Source organism: Cyanistes caeruleus, chromosome 20, assembly GCF_971803275.1.
Source record: "Cyanistes caeruleus chromosome 20, bCyaCae1.hap1.1, whole genome shotgun sequence".
Taxonomy (NCBI): domain Eukaryota; kingdom Metazoa; phylum Chordata; class Aves; order Passeriformes; family Paridae; genus Cyanistes; species Cyanistes caeruleus.
The window spans coordinates 636,396-657,685 of NC_141720.1; the positions used below are offsets into that span (position 1 = coordinate 636,396).

The following is a 21,290-nucleotide window of genomic DNA, read 5'->3' on the forward strand; positions in this document are numbered from 1 at the left end:
GGAACCCAGGGAAGGTGGGGGAAGCTTTGTGGAACTGCTCTAAACAAGGTGGGAATGGAGCCCACCTCAGCAGCCTCCCAGCACTAGGAAAGCACAAACCCAGAAGCAGCAGGAATTTGGCCTGAGAGGAAAGCCCTGGAGAGGAGAATGCCTTGAGTAAAAGCAGGCTACCCAGCCAAGGGAGAGAAAGAGGTTTGCAGAACAAACCTGCCATATTTTCAAAGGTGAGTGTTGCTGGGGCATTGCTACGGGAATCACACTCTTGATACCTCACCCAAGTCTTGTCCAAATCCTCCATGAAGCCGTTCTCGTGGGACCTGGAAGCACAAGGAGACAGGACAGGGTAGTCACTGGGGACAAAGGCAGCTGGGGCACACTCTGTGCCTCTGTGCCCTCCATCCTGGCACTCTGTGCTTGCCTGCAGCCTACCAGCACAGGAACGTGCTGCTCTGGGGCAGTGCCTGCTGTGTGTGCTGCTCTGGGGCAGATCCTGCTGCCAAAAGAGCCACGTGTAAGCCATGGGAAGGTGTGTTCCCAAGGAAGGATGGAGCTGGCAGTGCTCCGAGAGCTCCTGGAGAAGGCTGCAGGGAGTGGACATGAACCACACCTCCCACTTCCCTCCTGCATGGCTCCTCCACCTGCCAGGGCCACTTGGAGCCCAGGCAATGATGGAGCCCAGTCCTTTCTGGTGACCCCCAGCACCCTCTAGGTCAGGGCACTGCTGCCTGGCAGCTCCCTGCACTGCACACTGAGGGTTGGAACGCCCCAGCATCTTCCCTCTTGTTCCTGGTATACCCCCAGCACCTTCCTGGGCCACCTGTAGCCCTGGGCTTCTCCATCTTCTCCAAGGAAGACACCAAGGCCTTTTCAGGCTTCTCATGTGGCTGTCCTGAATCCCATCTGTCCTGTGTTCAGACCATCCCACAGACGGGGTCCATGGCTCCCTACATCACCCTGGGTCTTGCCCACCTTCCACATCCTGCCCACTCTCTCTCAGCCCTTTCACCTCCGCATCTTGGGCAGGACCCTGGTGGTTCCTGACCATGTCTCTTCTAAAAGGAATCTCCCAGGGCTCCCTCCCTTCACTCGCTGCTTCCCAGCTGCTTGTTCCTCCACTGTGACATTTCTCTGTCTGCAATAAGTGAGGCATTTCCAAAGTAATACAAGGAAATCCCTTTTCACCCATAACATCAGTCTGACTTGTGACACCCCACACTGCAGTGTGCTGCTGTAAAAGCCTGGGACTCAGAGGGGGTCCTGACATACCCCTGTGTAACAGGAGCAGCCAGAGTTGAAAGAAAAAAAGCCCTGGGTGACCAAGCCAGGGCAGTGCAATGCTTGTTGGATAGGCTGAGCCCTGAGGGAGAAGGGGGGAGATGGCAGCACCCACACCCTGCTCATCTGTGCTGGATGGCCCCTGCTGCTCTCTGCCAGCTTTGCCTAGACCACGACTCTGCCCCCTGCCCTGCTCTGCCCTCCCTCCAGCTGCCTGCTGCTTGCCAGCCCTGTGAGCCAGAGCTGGTGCCCACCCCGGTCACTCAGTGCCCCTCTGTCAGGATGGATGGGCAGCCCCAGTGTCCCTGTCCCTGCAGAGGTCTGGAGGGTGGCTGGCAGTGCCTGGCACGAGGCTACTCGTGTGCCAACACATGCAGCATTGGGGCAAGCCCCGTGCCAAGAGGAGAGTACGGACTTGAGGATGGCCAGGGAGACGTTCTGCTTCCAGGGGCTGTCCTTGCGCATCCCGATCCCGAAGCCGGAGCGGAAGAAGAGCTCCCCCGTCGTCACCAGGTCACACTTCTGGGAGGCCTCAAACTCCAGCACTGCCGAGTCCCAGATGAAGGCGTGGAGCTTGCTGGACACAGAGGGAGGATGGAAGGGTCAGGCTGGGCAGCCCAGCTTGTCTGCACCTCCGTGGGAGCAGCGAGGGCTCTCCCAGCTCTGGTTTAAACACTGAAGCCACCCAGCCTTGCTCTGAGAGAAGAAAAGGGGCCAGAAAGAGGGGCCATGGCCCGGGGTCTCACTGTGCCATCCCCCCTGCAGACCTTGTGCTCCCACCCAGAGACCTGGGATGCACCAGGAGCGGGCAGATCCTCCCCAGCCCCAGCTGAGCGGTCCCACTAAGCCGTGCTTTAGCTGCAGCTCCCTCCAGCTTAGCCCTGCTTTCTCCAGCCACTGCAGCTCCCTGGAGCCCTTCCCAGGCACGGTGCTGGCCCTACTCACTTGTCCCTCACTGCCTGGATGGCCTCGGCAGCGCTCTCGTAGTTGTGCTTCTCCATGTGCCTGTACATGGTGCTCAGCTCCACCTGCCGTCGGAAGTAGATGTCCACGGAGCTCTGCTTCACCGTGGCGTAGATGAATTTATCCGAGGGGTTGCGCAGCTGAAAGGCAAGGGCAGGGCTCCTATTTTTGCTGCCCTTCACCAGCAAAACTTTCTCACCCCAAAGCTGTTTCCTAACTCCCTGTCTCCTCCAGGGACCTGTTCCCTAGAGAGGACCTTGATCTCCTCCGAGGATGCTGTGGGGCAGTGAATGCCCTGGGAGCGTGGTCCTGGGGCAGGGGATGCTCTGGGGCAGGGGCACGGTGGCACTGAGGCTGCAGGAGGCCTGTGGCTGCCGTGGGACTGGCAGTGCCATGGGATGCTGTGGGTCAGTGCTGCTGCAGGGCATGTTCCTGCATTCCTGGGCTGATGAGCTGTGGCTATGTCCTTGCCAGAGCAGGAAATGGATTTGAGGCATGTGGGGAGTATTGACTGCACCGCAGGGACAATTTCATTAGTTATAACTCATCCATAATGAATAGTTTCCTCGTTGGTTAGAGGAGGCTCTCCAGGAACAGGCAGGCAGTTTGACTGCAGACAGGCTATTTGTGGACAGGCTGTTTTCCTGCTGATCCCTGCTAAGTGTGTCCATTCCCACCCAGAGCAGGGACTCACACTCATCACACCAGCCCAGGCAGAGCTCCCTGGGTCTGCCCCCCCTGCCCCAGCACAGATCACAGCCGTGGTGATCAGGGCTCTGGGACCACAAGCCGTGTTATATACCCCAGGGAAGGGGAAAGCAAGCAGGGGTCATTACCCGGGGGTCGTTAATGCCTGTGATCCTCTCCTCAGGTCGGTCTAACACCAGGAAGGCTGCCAGGTTGGCAGTGTATGAAGCCACAATGATCATAGCAAAGCCAGCCCACACCATGCCAAGGATACGGGCAGAGAAACTCCGGGGAGCACCTGCAGGGGGAGAGGAGAGATCAGAGCGGCTCCACAAGGGCTTGGCTTGGCAAGCTCAGAGGCTGGGCTGCAGGGCAGAGCAGTCCCTCTGGGAGCTGTGACTCACCTTCTCCAATGCCAGAGTTCAGCAGGACTCCCCAGGAGAACCACATGGCTGAGGAGAGAGTCAGGGCATCTTCCTCCTCCTCCTCACTGTTTACTTTGAACCGGCCAAATGGGCTGGAAAACGAGATGAAGAACCCTTCTCATTCCCCTCACCCTGATTCCCAGGGCTCCCCAGTGTGCCCCGGGTGTCCTGGTGCAGCCCTGTGTCACTCATTCCTACAGACCTTGTCCCAAGCAGCTCTTCCCTGTTCTGTCCCAGTCCCTGGCACATCCCCGTGCTGACCTGCAGCCCTGTCTGCCTCACACTGCTACACTCCCATCACACTCTCCCCAGAGCAGAAAGATTATCTGACCCTGGTCAGCTCAAGCTGATCACAGAGGGCTCCCTGCAGATCAGCCATCAAAGCCTCTGGGCACAGGGCTGAGGCAGGGACAGGTTCTCTTGCCCTCAGAGGAGCTGCCACAGGGCCAAGGAAGGCCGAGAGGAAATCCTCTCAGAAGCTGACAGTCCCCTTTGTCAGGTATCTGCACAGCACCTGGTCTGACAGGTGTGTTCCCACATCCCCACATATCCAGATCCCTTAGCTTTGGCAGCCAGAGGGGCCAGGAGCCTCAGCCCAGGGCTATGGGGCAGAGCAGGTGGGTCAAGTCCCTGTGAGAGCCCCCAAAAGGCTGCAAGACTGTGCCCAAGCAAGGGACCCAGTTCCCAGGAGCACCTCCCTGTCCCCTCCAGATCTCGAGTGGCCCAAAGTGCACTCACCTGAATCGGTCTAACAGGTACAGCATCACTGCCACCACGTGCACAGACAGCCCCACCAGCAGCCAGAGCGTGCTCTGGAAGGGCTGCATGAACGAGTCCAGGGTGCTGCGGGGGATTTCCTGCACACAGGAGAGAGGGGAACAGCGCTGGCACCCCCTAGGCCTGCACCCTGCCCGCCTGGAGGGATCCACAGGGGCCCTGCCCTGCCCCAAGCTCCTGCTGCCCAGGAAGGGCCAGGCTGGTGCAGACAGGAGCCTGCAGCCTGGAATCTGCAGGGGCTGCACTGGGCACAGTGCAATCTGGGAATGAGCACCTCCCGTGTTCTACAAAACATCCCAGCCACACCATACCTTCTTCACGAGGATGGTGAGGCCCTGGTACTTGAAGGGCTTGGAGAACTCGATGTACTGAGCCCGCTCGTTGTTGATGGTGAGGGGAGCCACGATCATGTCTGCTTGGCCGCTCAGCAGCTCCCCCATCATCCCGTTCCACTCCTTCTTGTTGCTGTTGTTCACCTGCCAGGAAAGCGAGGCTGGGTCAGACTCCTGCCCCGACACACATCCCCCACCAGCCAGGACCCTGCACGTTTTAGGGATCCTGCTCTGCCCTTCCACCCCACCCTGCTCAGGAGAAGGGCGTGGGGGTATCAACACACGATACAGGCAAAGAGAGATCGCAGGCTGCCCAAACTCACCCGCTCTTGGGTACCAAATTTACCATCAGCCACCAGGTGAACCTCATAGGTGAAGTTCATCACCCCTGCCAGGCGGATGAGCAGGTCGATGCAGAAGCCGTAGCAGCACAGTGCCACGGTGGGACGGCCTGGGGAGGGACAGGACGGGGATGAGTGGGGCAGCCCTTGGCCAGGGAGCACACACAGGCTCCGTGCCTGTCCCCAGGGAGAGCAGCCTCCATGTGGGATGTAACCATGTTATCCTTCAGGGCCATCTGCCTGACCATCCTCTGTCACCCGTGGGTGTTGGCAGGCTGGGGACAAAGGGGTCCCGTTCCTTTGCCATTTCCCATGTCCCATGTGCTGCTGGACATCAAGGCAGAGAGAATTGGAACATGTCAGGACACAAACTTGGGATGCAATCCCTCAAAGCAGCCCTGGAAGAGCCCATCCAGAAGAGAGACAGTGGGAAAGGCTCAAGCCCCTGGATGCCAGGGCCCAACTTGCGCAGAGCACTGAGCTGACGGGGGGCTGCTGGGGGCCAGCTGTGCTGTCACCACTCTGGGCCTCCTGTGTGACTGAGAACCCTCCCTGGGACCTCTTCTTGGAATGGAAGTCCCCACCAGACCAAGTTACCTGGGATGGTCTCATTGGGTCCAGTGCAGAAGACCTTTTTGACAGGATCTCCATTGATGGTGAATTCCTCCCTGCACGTCCCATCTGCCTGAGTGGGCTTCACATACACAAAAGGCTCTTGGTGGATGGTCACAATCTGTGAGGTGAAGCACAAACACCCTCTGGTCTGTGTTTCCCTCCAGAGCTCCATTCCCATGCTGGGAGCTGGGCTGCTCTCTCCACAGGAGCTGTGGTGCCCTCCCCAGCTGTCATCTCAGCCCAGCAGCAGCACCTGGCTTTGGCACAGGGAATCAGAGAATCCTCTAGGCTGGAAAATACCTTTAAGATCACGGAATCCAACTGTTAACACAGCATTGCCAAGAAGAACACCAAGAACATTTCCTTTCCTTGCACCCAAGGTGAGGAGTGTCCTCCTTCATGTGGCACTTTCAGCTGAGCCTCAAGATCTCTTTCCCTACCAGGAGACTGATGGGAGACACCACACAGCCAGGCCTAGAGCCTGGAAAGGGGCTCTAGATCCTGTCACACTGCCCCAAGTGAATGCAGGTGTTCCAGTCCTGCCCGGGACCTTTCAGCAAAACAGCAATCACAACATACCCATAGCACCTCGTGGGAACAAGGGCTCACTGCCAGTGGCAATGGGATTTCACCTGCTGGACAAATGAACAGTAGGACAAATGAATGGCCATAGTGGTAAAATCAGCCTGGTCAGGGTCCAGCCACTGAAGTGGGATCCAGTCACTGAAGTGGGATCCAGCCACTGAAGGGGCTGCTGAGCAACACTTAAAAGAACAGCATGAGAAGCAAAGCAAGACTGGAGGGATCTGATGCCTCCAGCTTCTGGCCATCAGCTCCCCAGGGACCTCCTGAGTTCAGCCTCGCAGCCACCAGTCTATCCACCCTCCACAAGAGGGTTTAATCTTTTGAATCTGTTTCCACCTGGCCTCTGCACTGTGCAGCAGAGCTGAACCATGCCTTGACCAACAGAGCCCATCCTTGTGTTTCTCTCAAATCTGTGACAGGTGTCCTCTGGCTCCCATGAGAAATGGTCAACACCTTGTCCCTCCAGTCTTTCTGTGCTCATTTCCACTTCCCACCTGTCTCTTTCCAAAGCCAAGGATGCCTGCCACCCTATCTAGATTGACTCCAGCTGAGAGCTGTGCTCTGAACACCCTGCTGTACCTTCTCTGTTTCTCTCCCATATCCTCTCCTGGCACTGCAACTGCTGCTGCCAGCTGCAGAGCAGCCGTAGAGGTGGGAGGGAGATGAAGTCACTGCCTGGCATGCAGAGAGTGAGAAGCCCTGCCCCTAATGCCATTTGCTCTTACCTTCAATTTGGTTGACATCTGATAGCCTTGAGGTTTCTCCGTTTCCCCCCCTGGCCAGATGATCTTCCTGTCGTTGGTCAGGACCTGATGGATCCCAAAGGAAGCAGATGGACATGAGGCCAAGGTGGACACCCCAGTGCCCCAGCCCTGTTTCCCCAGTCCAGGCCTGCACGTACATTGCTGCCGTTGTAAATCCCAACCTGGACCAGTTTCCGATTCTGCAGGTTCATGATGCTGTAGTTGGCAAACTTCCTGTCCCCGTCCTCGTTGAACTCCACCCGGCCGGTGACACCCTCTGAGTACTTGGAGGACATCAACACCCTGTGGAGAGAAACACAACTGGGACAACCTGGAACAGCTGCTGGGCCATTAAGACGCCTCACCAGGCATCAGAAAGGCAAATGCCTCCTCTCAGTTACCTGCCATAAGCTCACTACCCTGTACAAGTCCAGCCAAGGCTGGTCTGTGGCCATCCCTTCCTGGGGCATAGAATCAGTTTCCCAAATGTCCTCTGTCACATCTGCTGCCATTGCCCCTTGTTCTCCCCCAGATCAGTCCCACTCCTCTCTGGAATGATCGGAGGAGAGGACACTTTCCTCTGGGGGTTCCCTGCGAGATATGCCTGTGCTACAGCTTTGGTGCTGTGCCTGGCACCTGCCCATCCCAGCCTGGCTAGTGGCCCAGGCACACACAAACACCACCATGGACAGAAACAGCCCCCAGACCCTGGAAAGGTGATAGGATTGCCTGAGCCACTTGTGAAGAACAGCCTTGACTCGCTCATGCCAAAGACTGTCACTGCAGGGGATGCCAGCAATGCCTCTGAAACAAATCTGCAGGCTTTGCAGCTCTCATGCTCAACAGAACGCAGATCTGCAGGGAGTGCTGCACCAAGGCCCAGCCCCTGTGGCCCCAGCACCTGCAGTGCTGCAGGAATTGGGGTCTGGAAGCGCATGCAGGACCTGCCATCACCCTGCCCTGGCAGCAGAACCCCTCAGGCACATGCTCCTGTCCGTGACACCCCAGCTCCAAACCCACAGCATGTCCCAAATCCACAGCATGTCCCAAATCCACAGCATGTCCCAAATCCACAGCATGTCCCATGCATGGACATCCCTTGCCACCAAGCCCTGCTTGCAGCGCTGGATCCATGCCACAGCCCTTGGAATGTTCAGCAGGAAACCAAGATAAAATGGGACAGAAATATCCCCCTACCTTGATTTGGCAGAAGTCACCCTCTCTCCCACTTTCACCCATGGAATTAAGCTCCAGATTGGAGGAGACCATGGTCCCCAGTCTTTTCCTCCTAGAGGGAATCTTTTCCTCCTTACCTGCCCACACATCCCAGCTGTCTAAGCATTGCCCAGGGTAGCATGGGTTGACATGGACTGAATTGGTGCCAGGCACCAGGATGATGCCTAAAGAGCCTGGAAAAGCTGGGTGCCATTGCCTGAGCCTGTGTCTGGGAGAGTTTTCTAGGAGAGACGTAGCCCTCACATCCAAACCATGCAGGAGAGTCCAGGCAGCCCTGTGCCACATGCCCCAAAGCTTTAGTGACAGATGCCCTGAACAATGTCCTCCTGCACTTCTCCACATGCTCCCACCTTTTCCAGCTCTCCCCCACCAGGTCCTCTGCTCCCTCCAGCAGGACCCTTTCCCCAGTACCTCTTAAAAAGGGGTCCTGTTTTCCAGATGTTGGTGTTGCCCACGCAGCCCCGCGGTGGGTCTGTGATATTCTCCTTCTCAAACAGGTCATGCACGGCCTGGGCCACCACGGCCACAGCGTCACTGATGTGGGCTGACTCGTTCTTGCCATTGATGAGCTGCAGGCCGATCACTCCTGCCGAGGGCAGAGGGGAGGGCTCAGCATTGCTGGGACCGTGCCCCGCTCCGGGGACAGCGAGCACGAGGCTGAGCATGCCCTGGATGCGGGGGGAGCTGCCCGAGCCTCAGGCAGGAGCGGCCAGGGGCAGCGGGGCTGGGCCGCAGCCAGGCCCAGGCCCTGGCCCCATTCCCCCGGGGAACAGGCGGCTCGGACGCGGATTTGGGGCGGCAGCGAGGCCAAGGCCGAGCCCGCACGCCCAGAAGGGAGCGGGGGGTGCGGGAGGCTCCGTTCGGAACCAGCACGGCACCGCTGTCCCACAGCCCGAGCGGTGCCGGGCAGGGCCGGGGCCGCTCATCCGGGCTCCCCTGGGCTCCCCCGGCTCCCTCAGCTCGGGAGGTGCCGGGGAGGGCAGGAGCCCCCGATCCCCCCGATCCCGGTTCCCCAGGCCCGGCTCCCTCAGCTCGGGAGGTACCGGGGAGGGCAGGGGCCGCTCATCCCGGCTCCCCCGGTTCCCCAGGCCCGGTTCCCTGAGCTCCGGAGCTGCCGGGCAGGGCCGGGGCCGCTCATCCCGGCTCCCCTGGGCTCCCCCGGTTCCCCAGGCCCGGCTCCCTCAGCTCCTACCGTCCGGGGCGTAGCGCAGGGCATTGCCCGAGATCTCCCGCTCCCCCACCAGCCACACGTAGCCCGAGCCCGTCATGTTGAGCATGGCCGCTGATCTGTACACCGTGGCCGCGTCATCCTCGCTGCAAAGACACCAAGGGAGCGGCCGTGTGGCCCCAGCTGGCCCCGCTGTCACACGCCGAGGGTGGCGGTGCCAGGCAGGACACCAGCCCAGGTGACCCTGCCTGCCGGCTCTGCTGGGCAATGGTTAAATCCCGCATGGGAACCTCACTGTCCGCTTCGCCTGGTGCTGCAGGTGCCAGCGCTGCCGAGCACCCGCACACTGCACACTGTGCTGTGGCCATGGGGCCACCACGCTCCCCTCGCTCCCAGCAGGGCCAGGACACAGCGTCAGTAACCACAGCTGCTTCTGCAGCACAGCCAGCCCTGCCAGGGACTGTGTCTGCCTGGCCAGCAGCACCTTCAGCATCCTCAGCATCCTCAGCATCCTCAGCATCCTCAGCATCCTCAGCACCCTCAGCATCCTCATCATCCTCAGCATCCTCAGCACCATCATCATCCTCATCATCTTCAGCATCCTCATCATCCTCATCATCCTCAGCATCCTCAGCACCATCATCATCTTCATCATCCTCAGCATCCTCATCATCATCCTCATCATCCTCAGCATCCTCAGCATCCTCAGCACCCTCAGCATCCTCATCATCCTCAGCATCCTCAGCACCATCATCATCCTCATCATCTTCAGCATCCTCATCATCCTCATCATCCTCAGCATCCTCAGCACCATCATCATCCTCATCATCTTCAGCATCCTCATCATCCTCAGCATCCTCAGCATCCTCAGCACCATCATCATCTTCATCATCCTCAGCATCCTCATCATCATCCTCATCATCCTCAGCATCCTCAGCATCCTCAGCATCCTCAGCACCGTCATCATCCTCAGCATCCTCATCATCATCATCATCCTCATCACCCCCATCACCCCCATCACCCCCAGCCCCCCCAGCCCCCCCAGCCCCCCCAGCCCCGCAGACTGGGGCAGGTTCTCTCGGGAAGCTCAGACCCCACATGCACGGTGCCTCCAGTGCTGGCAGCGTTGCAAGAGAGGAGATGGGAGCGGGGAGGGGAAGGGGCCTCACCTGGCAGAGAGGATGATCACCCTGGCTTCCAGCTCCTTCGCCTCCAGCAGCAGCGATGTCACATTTTTGGTTCCAGGGTCAAACTGAAGCACTTTCTCAGCCTGTGATTAGTGTGAGCAAAGCTGGTTAGTGAGTGAGCCCCAGGACTGGTGGTGAGAGCCATGCTATCTAGAAAAGGGTCAAGAGAATTCATTAAACTGCACAAAAGTCTGCTAAATAAGGTTGGTTATAGTTATTTTTTTTTTTTCTTTTTCTTTCCTTTCTTTCTTTTCTTTCTTTCCTTCCTTCCTTTCTCTTTTAATGTTTTGGCTTTTTGGTTGTTTAATTTTTTTAATTTTTTTTTTTTTTGCACTGTGCATGCAAACTGAAGTCAATCAAGACCCAAAAAGAGGCGTGCATTGTACAGGAAAGAGAAAAAGGCTTTGAAATGCAATTGAAAACTCAAACGAGTGTTGTTTTTCAAAAACATGGGAAATGAAAAAAACATATTGCACAGGGTTAACCTTTGGGAATCAAAGTGAACAACTTACACCAAGGAACCGTTTCCTTTGGGGAGGAAAGGGGGTTGGTTCAACTTTTCAAAAAAAAAAAAAAAGAACTTGCAAGTTAATTACTGGTTCACATGCATGTTTCAAAAAGAAATCCTTCCAGGGTCAGCTGGCTAAGTTTCCATTCTCAAGTCCAAACCAAACTATCTCAACATAAAAACGTGCTACCAAGAGACATAGTCATGGATATTTTTTTTTCTTTCTTTTCTTTTCTTTTCTTTTTTTCTCTTTCTCTTTTTTTTTTTTTTTTTTTTTTTCTCTTTTTTATTTTTCTGTTGGCTGTGGCTATTTTTCATTTGCTAGTTAGGTTGGTGGGCGGCGTGCATTTCCATGCATATATACCTTGGGTCCTCGCTTGTTGTCATAGGAAAGTTGGTCGAGGTTTTCATAGTTCCTTTTTTTACTCTGATGAATAATGTGCACAGAGAAAATATGTAGACACAGAAGAATATTATAAACAGTTGAAAATGACGTGTAGTAAAGCAATCCAACATCCACCTCCTCCTCCACTGTTTGCTAAAGGGTCTCTATAACGCTGGAGCTCGCAAAAACCACTATCAGGAGAGATTGTGCCTCAGCTCTCACGGGAGTCACGGAGCAATCTGAGAGCAAAGCCTGAGTGGCACAGCTGGTGTGATGCTGTTGCATTTTCCCTTGAGGGACTGGGGAATTCTTCAGCAAGGAATTTTTGTCTTAAGCTCAGAAACAATCTAAGGGCCTAAGTGGTTGGGTTTCCATGGAATTACTGTGGAAGTAAAGGACAAAATGTTGTGTACGGAAAGTGCTGGATAAAGACAAACTGTTACAGTTAAGAGTATTAGCATTACTAGCGTCACTATCAGAATTACAATCCTGTCCACACAAAGTGAGGTGTCTCAGCTGAACCTCTCACCCCCTGAAAGGAGGGAGCAGCTTTTTCAGCTCTGTTGACATCCAAAAGAGAAAGATAAAGTTCTCTACGTCCCGTGCTGGCTCAAAGCGTGGCGATATGGAGCAATGGTGAACATGGGATGACATTGCAGCTGTTACCTGGTCCCTGGGGAGGGCCAGGGCACTGATGGCTCTGTGGCACACGGGTGGCCCTGGCAGCAGGGTGCCCATAACTGGCCCTAAGCATGGCTAGCGGGGCTCCCTGCTCGCTGTTCTGCCTGGAGCGTGCCCGTGGGGCTGGGGGTGTGTGCTGACCCCCGAGAGATGGGACTGGGGCAGAAATCCTGCTCCTGCCCCGCTGGTGCTGCTTGGCCCCAGAGGAGCCCGGGGCAGGGCACCCAGTGCTGGAGCTTTCCTGTGGAGCAGGCAGCATGCTGAGGGTCCCCAGCCTCTGCTCAGAGCCCCAGAACCTTCCTGGAGCAGCCCCTGCAACCACTAACAGCAACCTGACAGTGCCTTCAGGAGATGGCTTGGCAGGTTTTGGTGGGACACAGTCTGCCATCTTCTCCTTGACCCTGCCCCAGCTGAGCGTCCCTGATCTGTGTACATGGGGTGTGGGACACAGCTCTACCCTCATCTCCATTTTCCAGAGCCTGATGGCAATGGATCCCTGCCAGGAACCCAACCCTTTGCACCCCCAGGGCACAGGGGTCCATGTTCCCAGGTTGTTCCTCAGACAGACAGATTTCTCTTCATCTTGCTTTCCAAACCAATTAACTTGCCTCTTCCTGAGCATTCAGGCCAGTCTTTGGCAGGACATCTTGCCAGGTCTCCTTTCCATGCAGTCGTGAGATCTTTTCTTTCTTCCCCTTGGATGCAGCCCAAAATGTTTTTCATTACTTAAAGAAATTGAGTCCTGGCAAGGGAAAGTATCTGAAGAGGCAAAATCTGCTTGGAGCCCAGGTCTGCCTTCATTTCTGATGACTCCCACAGCAAGGATTTCTGCAGTGGCTTCTTAGTGGCTTCTGCTGGGCCTGCAGTGAGCCTGGAGTTAATGACTGCTACAAAGAGACCAGAGATACAGCAGGAATGTTCTCCAGTCAGGCAACACTGGTCACTTCTCCCCAGGCACTGTCAGTGTAGCCAAGAACTCCGTCATCCATGCTGCAGCCTCCAGCCAGGGGTTCCTGGGATGTGCTGGCACCTTGGCCCAGGCTGGTCCTGGGTGCAACAAGGCTGGCCTCGATCACCTCTCCCTGTCACTAGTCCTGTTTCCAGAACTACACTAATAATCCTCTTTTTCCCATTTTTCCATGTGGTCCTGCAGCCCTTCTCTGATCCTCACATTTCACACAGGGACCAACAAATCAGAATTTCCCTTTCCACCGTGTGCTCCTGCACTCACTCAAAAAATGGTCACAATGAGCAGCACTGTCGCAGAGAAAGGCAGGGAGCACAGCAGGACCTGCCAGCTCTGCTTTCACCGTGTCCAGCACCCCCTTCGAGCCCCAGGAACCCCATGAAGGAGCAGAGCAGGGCTGGGTGGAGCAGCAGCTCCAGGCTGAGAGCCAGGCACATGGCCAGCACATGGGGCACTCTGGGACTGACCAGCACATGGGGCACTCTGGGACTGACCAGCACATGGGGCACTCTGGGCTGGCCAGCACATGGGGCACTCTGGGCTGGCCAGCATGGCCTGAGTGCTGAGCTCAGGGTGCTGTAGCAGCTGCAGTGGTGCCTGCATGGCACACGGGGCTGGCACAGACCCTGGGGCAAAGCCATGCCCCAAAACAAGAGCTCAGGTGGGCGGGTGAGTCTCTGAGCCTGAGCAGGTCCTCCAGGTCCTCAGGGGCTGCGATCTGAGCCTTGAAGAGGTTGAGATCAGGAATCCTGCCTGCTCCCTCCCCAGGGCACAGGCTGTCCTTGGAGAGGCTGGGGAGGAGCCCATGGTACACCTTGGTGGCATGGAAAGAGTCAGCACATCAGTGATCAGAAAAGAGACTGGAAGAAGAGGTGGAGGAGGACAGGAAAGCCCCAGTGGGGTATCTGCCACCTGCAGGACCGGTCAGACCAGTCTGCCTGACCTTTCCTCAAAGGAAACAGAAACAAGAAGCAGTGGCACACCCCAGGGAGAAGGCAAGGCAGAGCAGGTGCCCCAGGCTGGAGAGTGGCCCGAGCGTCTGCAGCAGCCCGGGGGGCTGCCAGAGAACACCAAGACATGCAGTGCAAATACAGGGAAGGTCTGAGGACAGACCCTCCCTCCCCAGATTTCAAGCTCCAGATCTCAAAGGCTTTCCTGCAGGGTGGACAGGCTGAAGAAGAAATGCACCCTGTGCCTGGGAGCACCACATGGGGCAAACAGGAGAGGAGGCATGAGAGGAATCAGCAAAATGGGATGCACAGGAGCTACAGGAAAACAGAAAGAGCAGTTCAAGAGGAGGGATGAGGGACTGACAGTGGCTCTCCCTGGATGAAGGGCTTTGTGCAGGAAGAGGCTTTGGGGGAAAACATCCTGCTGTCACCCAGTGGGGAGCTGCCTTTGGAGGCAGGAGGGTCCCTCTGTGGAACATCAGTGCCTTGTGACAGCCTGAGATGCAGCAAGGATGGAACTTCTTAAAAATCACTGCCAAAATCAGGAGTCTGCAGGTCAGTGTGGCTTGTGCCAGCCTGCATCCCTGCAGCAGTTTTTCCTCCAGGAGGGTGACAAAGAGCAGTCACAGGGTCCCATCTCTCAGCTCAGCCACCAGCTCCAACCACAAGAAGAATCTATGGCCACATCTCCTCAAGAGCTGAGACTGCCAAAGGTCCAGCAGCTGCAGGTTGGGGTCCCTGGCTGTGATCCAGGAGGGAACATCCCCAAATGGGTGCCTGTGCTGATGCTGCTGGAGACTTGGATGAACTCGGGCTCTGCCCAGTGGAAGGGGACCTCACCCTGCCCAGGAGAGAGGACGTGCTGGGACTCCACCCCACAGGACTGGAGGTGGTTCCTTGCCTTGCAGATTGCAGCCAACCAGCTTCCTATGCTCTCCTTCTCTGCTTGTCTTGAACACTTGTTCACTTTCCCTCCATGCTGCAGGTCTGTGCTTTGTCCTCCTGTGCCTCGGGGCCCTGCCCTGCCTCCCTCCCTGCTCCTGCTGGCCCTGAGAGCCGGTGCAAGGTCCCTGTCCCACCCTGTGACAGCATGGGGTGCCGGGCAAGCAGCGTTTGGCATGTGCTTCGATGGAGATGGGAAGGGGCCCTACCGAGAGGGTCACTCCAGGCCTGGCTGCCCCTCCTAAGCACTCACTGAGCCCCAGTAGCCAATTCAGAAGATGCTTTTCGGGGTGGCTTTGGCACTGCTGGGTCTGCCTGGCCCCGGGGTGGCTGCAGTGGGGCAGCTGCTTCCCTAAGCTGAGCGACTGGTCCTCTCCTTGGGTGGGAAACTTGGGCAAGGCATTTGCAGAGCTCCAGGTTATCCTTCCCTTCATTTTGTAGTCGATTTACATGTAGGAGATTTTGACCATGGCAAAGCAAGTGAAATGAATAAAGTACAAAGTTCTGTCAGGTACTAGTCAGACACTGTTGATGCTTTAAGCATGTTAGCCATGTTACAATGGAAAGAAAAGGTGTTTTACATACAGAAATCTACATACATACAACAGCCCAAGACTTCTAGTTTTGTTGTTGTTGCTTAAACAAAGCTACAAGACAATGTTCAGGAACTGACCTTGGACTCTTTCTCCTCCAGGAGGGTCTCCAGCTTCTTTTGTGCAGCACGACCCTCGTGGTCGTCGCTGACTATCAGAATGACGTGGTTCCAGTTGAAGACTCTCATCATCTCAAACCAGACATTGGCCTGGTGAGAGTAAGGTGGGACCGTGCGCAAAAAGGACAGGTGGATGCTCTGCAAGGGAGAACAAGAGCTCAACACAGACTGTGGGGGTGTCAGCCACATTTGCAGGACAGGGTTGGGATCACAAAGCCATTTTGGGGTGCACACCTCGAGCTAACCTCTGGGACCTGCAGCCTTCCTTCTGGCTGGGAAGCAAAGCCTGGGTATGACATTGTACCTCTCTGAGGTTAAAGCAGAGCAAAGAGGGGCTTCTGCTTCCTGGTCCATAAATGCACAGAGAAGAAAGGCCTGTCGAGCCATGAATGACCAGCAGTGTTCAGTGCAAGTATAGCCTTGCCTCCTGACCTTTAGAATAATTACCATTATTAATTAAACAATTAATTTTTCTATGGGCATCAAAAAGCACAAGGATTCCCTTCCAGAAAGCAAGAGGCAGGTACAGGCAGCTGTGTGTTCGTCATTTGCCATGGGAGAAGTTCAGAAAGGCAGTTTTATAACACAGTCCCTGGCTGTTTCTGGGTCAGCCTGTTCTGCAGCAGCAGCAGGCAGAGGAGGCAGCTCTGGAGCCGTGCCCCAGCCTGATTTAAACCTCTCTGATTCGGTTAAAGGCATCGTTATGGTTGGCTGATTGTGCAATAGCAATTCCAGCCTAATTAAGTACAGTGCTCTTAGGGGAGCAATCAGACCAAAAGCTGGAGCTGGCAGAGAGCTTTCAAACAAATGCAGCTTGTCCAAAAAGCCCTAGAGTCAAATATTAGGAAGTGGAAGTGCTCATGCTCAGCATGGACCCTCCTTGACAGCCCAGCTACGTGCTGGAGGCAGGCAGGAGCCAGAACTGGAGAGGACAAAAATAAAGCACCATAATATTCCTTCCTCTAAGGCTGAGATGGTTGTCTGCACCAAAAAGGGCTTGTCCAGAGCTGCTCATCCAGACACCAGGCCCAGAATGGGTCAGAAATGTCCTGAACAGGCCAAAGTGATACACACTGGGAAGGAAAAGGCATCCTGTCCCCCATGGACACACACAGGAGGGACAGACACAGCAAATAAACCCTCTTCCTCACACTCAACACAGTGCTAACGTCAAACCAGACCAGGAAATGTGCAGAAAAGGATGTAAACTTAAACTCCCTGCTCCTGCCCCAGCCCAAGCCACGGGAATGGGGAACAGCAAAGCCACCACAGCACTGGGAACATTTCCCGAGTGTGAGACTCTGAGGAGAGGGGTGGATGTTCAATCAGAGGAGAAAACAAACCAGGAGAGCCCCAGCAAGGCTGAGTATGACTGACACAAACATCACAGCTACAGGAGAGCAGCTCACCCCACTAAAGCAGCACTGGCCCGTGGGGTTGGGAAAAAGCCCATAGGGATTAATGTGGAGTTAAAGCAGCACAGTGCTCGAGATCTCTCTGGAGCCTGCAGAGATGGCCAGGAATTCCCAGGTGCTGCTGCACACTGCCAGGGGCACACCATCTGGGTCCAAACATTCTGAATTTTTAACCCCTGAGCATTTTCAATTGCTTTAAGGAAATCCAGGGAAAGTGAAACTGGAAATGGGAAATGGGAAAAAAAATCAGAAGAGAGAAAAGAGCTGAAAAAATAACAGAAGAGCCAATATTAAAAAAATAAATCAGAGAAACACAAGTTAAAAACATCAAAATTCTATAAAAATTCTTTCAATCCCTTTTTGAAATGAAAAAAACTCTGCAATTTCCATATATTACATCCAGTTATTTTCTATCTTCCCAACCAGCTTGCAAAAATGGTGTTTAAACCAATCATGGCTTTCTTCTTTTTTCCTCTTTCTTAAAGAGGGAAAAATTACTGCCAGGTTTTTGGGGGGCAACTTGGTTTAACTGGATGGGATTTAAAACTCCTTCCAACCCAAACCAGTGTGTGATGATTCAGTGTGGGGTCAGGACCTGAGAACTGCAGATGTTTGATGCAAGGTTTGATACAAAGAGGAGCTCTTTGGGTAGATCCTGTGTGTGTGTGTGTGAAAGCACAGAGTGCACTCACAGCTGTCAGCCTGTACCTGCAGAAGGCAGGAGGGAGGCAGAGTGAGTGAGAAAGGGAGAGCAGCCATCCCTGCAGGGAACTGGGCACAGCCTGGGGAGGGCACTGGGGGTGCCTTTGCATGGAGATTTTATCCACAGGGGAGAGGGCACGACTGGGGCCATGGCAGTGCCTGTGGGTCACATCAGAGCCTTGTGAGTGAAGGGTTTGTCACCTCCTTCACTTCTGTCTGCCCTGGGGCTCACCCAGCTCAGAGCCCATGGCTGGGGAGTGATTTTTCCTACAGGCTGAAGGCAGCAATGTGCTTTTGCTTCATCACCCGTGGCAGTGGGGTCAGTTCCCCTTCTAGCAATGCACTCCCCGGCTGAGCTGCCTGGGAAACTTCAAAGAGATTGACAGAGATCCCAATCTGCAAAGCTCCTGAAGATTTGGTAAAATTCACTAGCTGGGCATGGGAAAGAAGTGTTGGCCAGGAAAGGAGCCTGCCCACTGCCCCACACCACAGCTGTGGCTGTGGGAGGGAGCTGAGATAACTGAGGTAGCTCAGACGAGAGCAGGGAGGGATTCTGGGGACAGAAGGAGGGGAAGCTCAGATTAAAGTGCCCTCTCTGCCTTTCCCTGCAGTGCAGGGAGGGAGGGATGGGGCAGGGCCACTGGGGGCTGCTCTGTCCTGCTCCCAGCTGGAATCTGAGAGCCCCTGGGGATCTGCTGGGATGGGGGGCTTCCATCAGAGCATCTCTCCTCTACCCTGGTCTGCTCTTGCACATTCCAGGCTGCCCTTGCTGTCCCAGGGCAAACACCCCTGTGCTGCACCAAGCAGCCTCTCCTGACCTGTGGGGCCGGTGGAGGAGAACTGACCCTGACCTTGGCCAACAAGAGCCACTTGTGTCCCCAGCTGCCCCTTCCCTCCCTGCCTGACAGGGCTCCTGCTGAGCACCCACTGCCACTGAGAGCAGAGCACAAACCCCTTTTTGGTGAACAAGCCTTGTGAGAGCCTGGAATGGTTCCACTGCTAGCAGGAACCAGAGGGAAAAGCCATCCCCTGGCTGGAGAGACAGACTCACTTCAACTACCAGGGCAAGGTGCTGGAACTGAAAAAGCTCTTCAATTCCAGGATGTCTAAACTCCATTTTCCCACTCTTCCAGCAGCAGAGCAGATCTATTGATTTATGAATTTATCTCCTGATCCTCTGCTGTGATAATCTGCTGTGGGGTGGTGGGGGGCTCAGCCAGGGTGTCCCTCCAGCCCCTCATGTGGGGAGATCTGGTGCTGAGCAGCACAGAGCCTCCTGCCTCCCGAGCTCTGCATTCCCCCAGGCTCTGCTCTCACACTCTGTCATCTCACACTTTCCATGGTGCCAAGATGTCAGTGTCATCTCGTTTTTGCCAGCAGATGCACAGGAGACATAAACACCCCAATGACCCTCGGGGGACAGCAGCACTGAGGGGCCCAGCATGGGAAGTCAGAGGGGGATTTTTGCAATGCTCAGTCCAGGAGATCTCCCTGGAGGGCTCTGCATAGCAATGGACACCACAGTGATGGGAACTGCTCTGCTGCCTTTACCCTGGGACTCCCTCTCTCCTCCAGTTCCCTGCTGACCTCACTCAGGGGGATTGGGATTCCAGAGAGCCCTCCCTGGGCAGGCAGGACTGTGCTGGGTGATGTGAGGCTCTCAGTGAAGGAACAGCTCATGATTTCACAAGATGCACAAGGAGGCCAAGCCAGAGTGCTCTGCCTGATGACTGCAATATTATTTCTGGAACAAATTCTTGGATACTGTGAGCATAAAACTCACTTCCTTCAGGTATCTCTGCCGAAAGACTGGCTGCAGCTCATGGACCACTGTGCTTGACTGAAGATGCTCTGAGAGCATCAAAAGGTACTGAGCAAAGCTGTCCCTGCTGAGGTCCACACCTTTCCTCCCCTGGCAGCCTTGAGAGGACCATAATTAACCCAACTTCAGCCCCCGGTGAAATCCAACTCAAATTGTCTGATGCCTCCTAAACCAATTAGGGGCATACATACAAAGTGATCCTACAAGCTTGTTTCCATAGAAACTAAACTGAAAGATATAATTTCCTGAATTAAAAAAGCAAGCTTTGCAAAAGCAAAATTGCAAAAAAAAGCAAGCTGGAAACCAAAAAGGGAACAGCTAAGTGTCCCTGTGTCAGGAGCCAGCCTGTCCTGCATGGAGTGTTCAGAACCTTCCACTGCCCCATCCCACAGCTCCACCCCTCTGTCCCCCACCCTGCTCCCACCTTCGCTGTCCTCTCCACTGCCCAGACATCCTCTGCTCCTCTCCCCAGTCCCTGCCTTTGCCCCATGTCCTGCTGCCAGTCCCTGTTCCTCTGAGAGCTGTGAGCCCCGGTGGGCAGGGGGCTGAGCATGGTGCCAGCCTGGCAGGGGTGCTCTCAGGGGTGTTGGGGTGGGCAGCCTGGGCTCCCTGCCCAGTTTCTGCCAGACAAGTGTACCCCACAGCCCTGAACCTGCTCAACACCCCAAATATTCCAGGGAGGGCATCTCCCTGCCAGCACACTGGGCCACCACTGCAGCCACGGGTCTCTCCTCCAGCCTTGCGTGAGCCAGGTGGGATTTGTGTCGCTGCTTTGCAGAAAAGATGTTTTAAAAAGGACGAGACTGGCAGCAGCAGAGGACAGAGCCAGCCCCTCGGGGTGAGCACTGCAGGCCAGCCCGAGGCTGGATGGCACAGAAGGGCTATGGGCAGCAGCAGCAACTTTGCTGGGCACAGCCCTGCAGAGATGGAGCAGAGATGAGGAGCAGGGTCCCCTCTCCCTGCCATCGTGGGCTCTGTGACAAGGACCCTCTCAGGGACATTTCTGTCAGATCTATCTCCTCCCCAGAGCAGCAAAGAGCAAATCCCCCCTGCACACTTGCTGCCAGCTCTGCTGCCATCCCTTTCCATCTACAGCCGTGCCTGGTGGGACCCTGCCAGGGTGTGCAGGTCCCCAGCCCTGGCAGCCACCATCACCCTGGTCTGGCTTTGCTGAGCTCCCTGCCTCGGCTTCCCTGCTGGGAGAAGCCAAACCCTGCAGCTCCTCCAGCCAAGCATTGCTCTGCTGCCTCTTTGGGAGCCTCTGCTCCTCCTCCTGAAATTTGACTTCATTTAGCATGTAGGTGGAGTGACTATTTTTGCACTGAACATTTACATTTTTGAATATTCACATTTTCCAAGCAAAGGCCGATTTGTGCTTCGAAGCAGGCTCCATCTCACCCACAGAGCTCGTGTGCCTGGATGAAATCCTGCAATGGCATTTGGAAGGCCTGGCTCTGCTCAGCTCCTCCTTTTGCTGTTACTAAAGCTTTAGGTGTTTGCCAAACGGGCTGTGAGCTGAGGGCCAGGCACTGCCTGCCCGTGGCAGAACCTCATCCAGCCTGGAAGTCTGTGTGTTCCCACAGGGACAGCTGAGACACCGGAATCTGAACCCCTGGCTTGAGTTCTGACCAGACTGAACGTCATGTGAAGCCTCAGGGTATTCTGACCTCTCCCCTACCAACACCCCACAAACCCAGAGGAGAGGATGCAACCAAACACCCTCCGAGCCCCAGAGAGCTCCTGCCCAATGTACAGCTCTAGCAGGACCTTCTGTCCCCCCCAGGCCCCCAAGACCCCCTGGCTGTCAGCAGAGAGCAGGAGCCAGCTCGTGCCTTTGCCCTGCCTGGCAGAGCAGCGCTGCAGAAATCATCC

At 55.6% G+C, this 21,290-nt stretch overlaps 1 protein-coding gene across 21 annotated transcripts in view; it reads right to left on the reverse strand.

Annotated features, from left to right (window-relative positions):
• The window catches only part of GRIN1 (glutamate ionotropic receptor NMDA type subunit 1), a 38,219-nt gene that overhangs the window by 10,878 nt on the left and 6,051 nt on the right, over nucleotides 1-21,290 (reverse strand). For 17 of the 21 annotated variants that reach the window (XR_015278320.1, XR_015278319.1, XR_015278318.1 and 14 more), the window contains exons 3-18: nucleotides 15,441-15,617; nucleotides 11,207-11,269; nucleotides 10,317-10,417; nucleotides 9,172-9,293; nucleotides 8,391-8,565; nucleotides 6,902-7,046; nucleotides 6,726-6,809; nucleotides 5,398-5,533; nucleotides 4,783-4,910; nucleotides 4,439-4,603; nucleotides 4,089-4,207; nucleotides 3,330-3,442; nucleotides 3,075-3,223; nucleotides 2,221-2,378; nucleotides 1,691-1,852; nucleotides 208-317 (exon numbers count right to left, since the gene is read on the reverse strand). Coding sequence is in view for 16 of the 21 variants with exons in the window: in XM_086858840.1 (XP_086714966.1) it covers nucleotides 208-317; nucleotides 1,691-1,852; nucleotides 2,221-2,378; nucleotides 3,075-3,223; nucleotides 3,330-3,442; nucleotides 4,089-4,207; nucleotides 4,439-4,603; nucleotides 4,783-4,910; nucleotides 5,398-5,533; nucleotides 6,726-6,809; nucleotides 6,902-7,046; nucleotides 8,391-8,565; nucleotides 9,172-9,293; nucleotides 10,317-10,417; nucleotides 11,207-11,269; nucleotides 15,441-15,617 (2,107 nt within the window). In the remaining 5 variants the exon portion in view is untranslated. The remainder of the gene's footprint in view (nucleotides 1-207; nucleotides 318-1,690; nucleotides 1,853-2,220; nucleotides 2,379-3,074; nucleotides 3,224-3,329; nucleotides 3,443-4,088; nucleotides 4,208-4,438; nucleotides 4,604-4,782; nucleotides 4,911-5,397; nucleotides 5,534-6,725; nucleotides 6,810-6,901; nucleotides 7,047-8,390; nucleotides 8,566-9,171; nucleotides 9,294-10,316; nucleotides 10,418-11,206; nucleotides 11,270-15,440; nucleotides 15,618-21,290) is intronic. The other 4 variants (XM_086858842.1, XM_086858848.1, XM_086858854.1 and 1 more) reach the window with 1 other exon arrangement.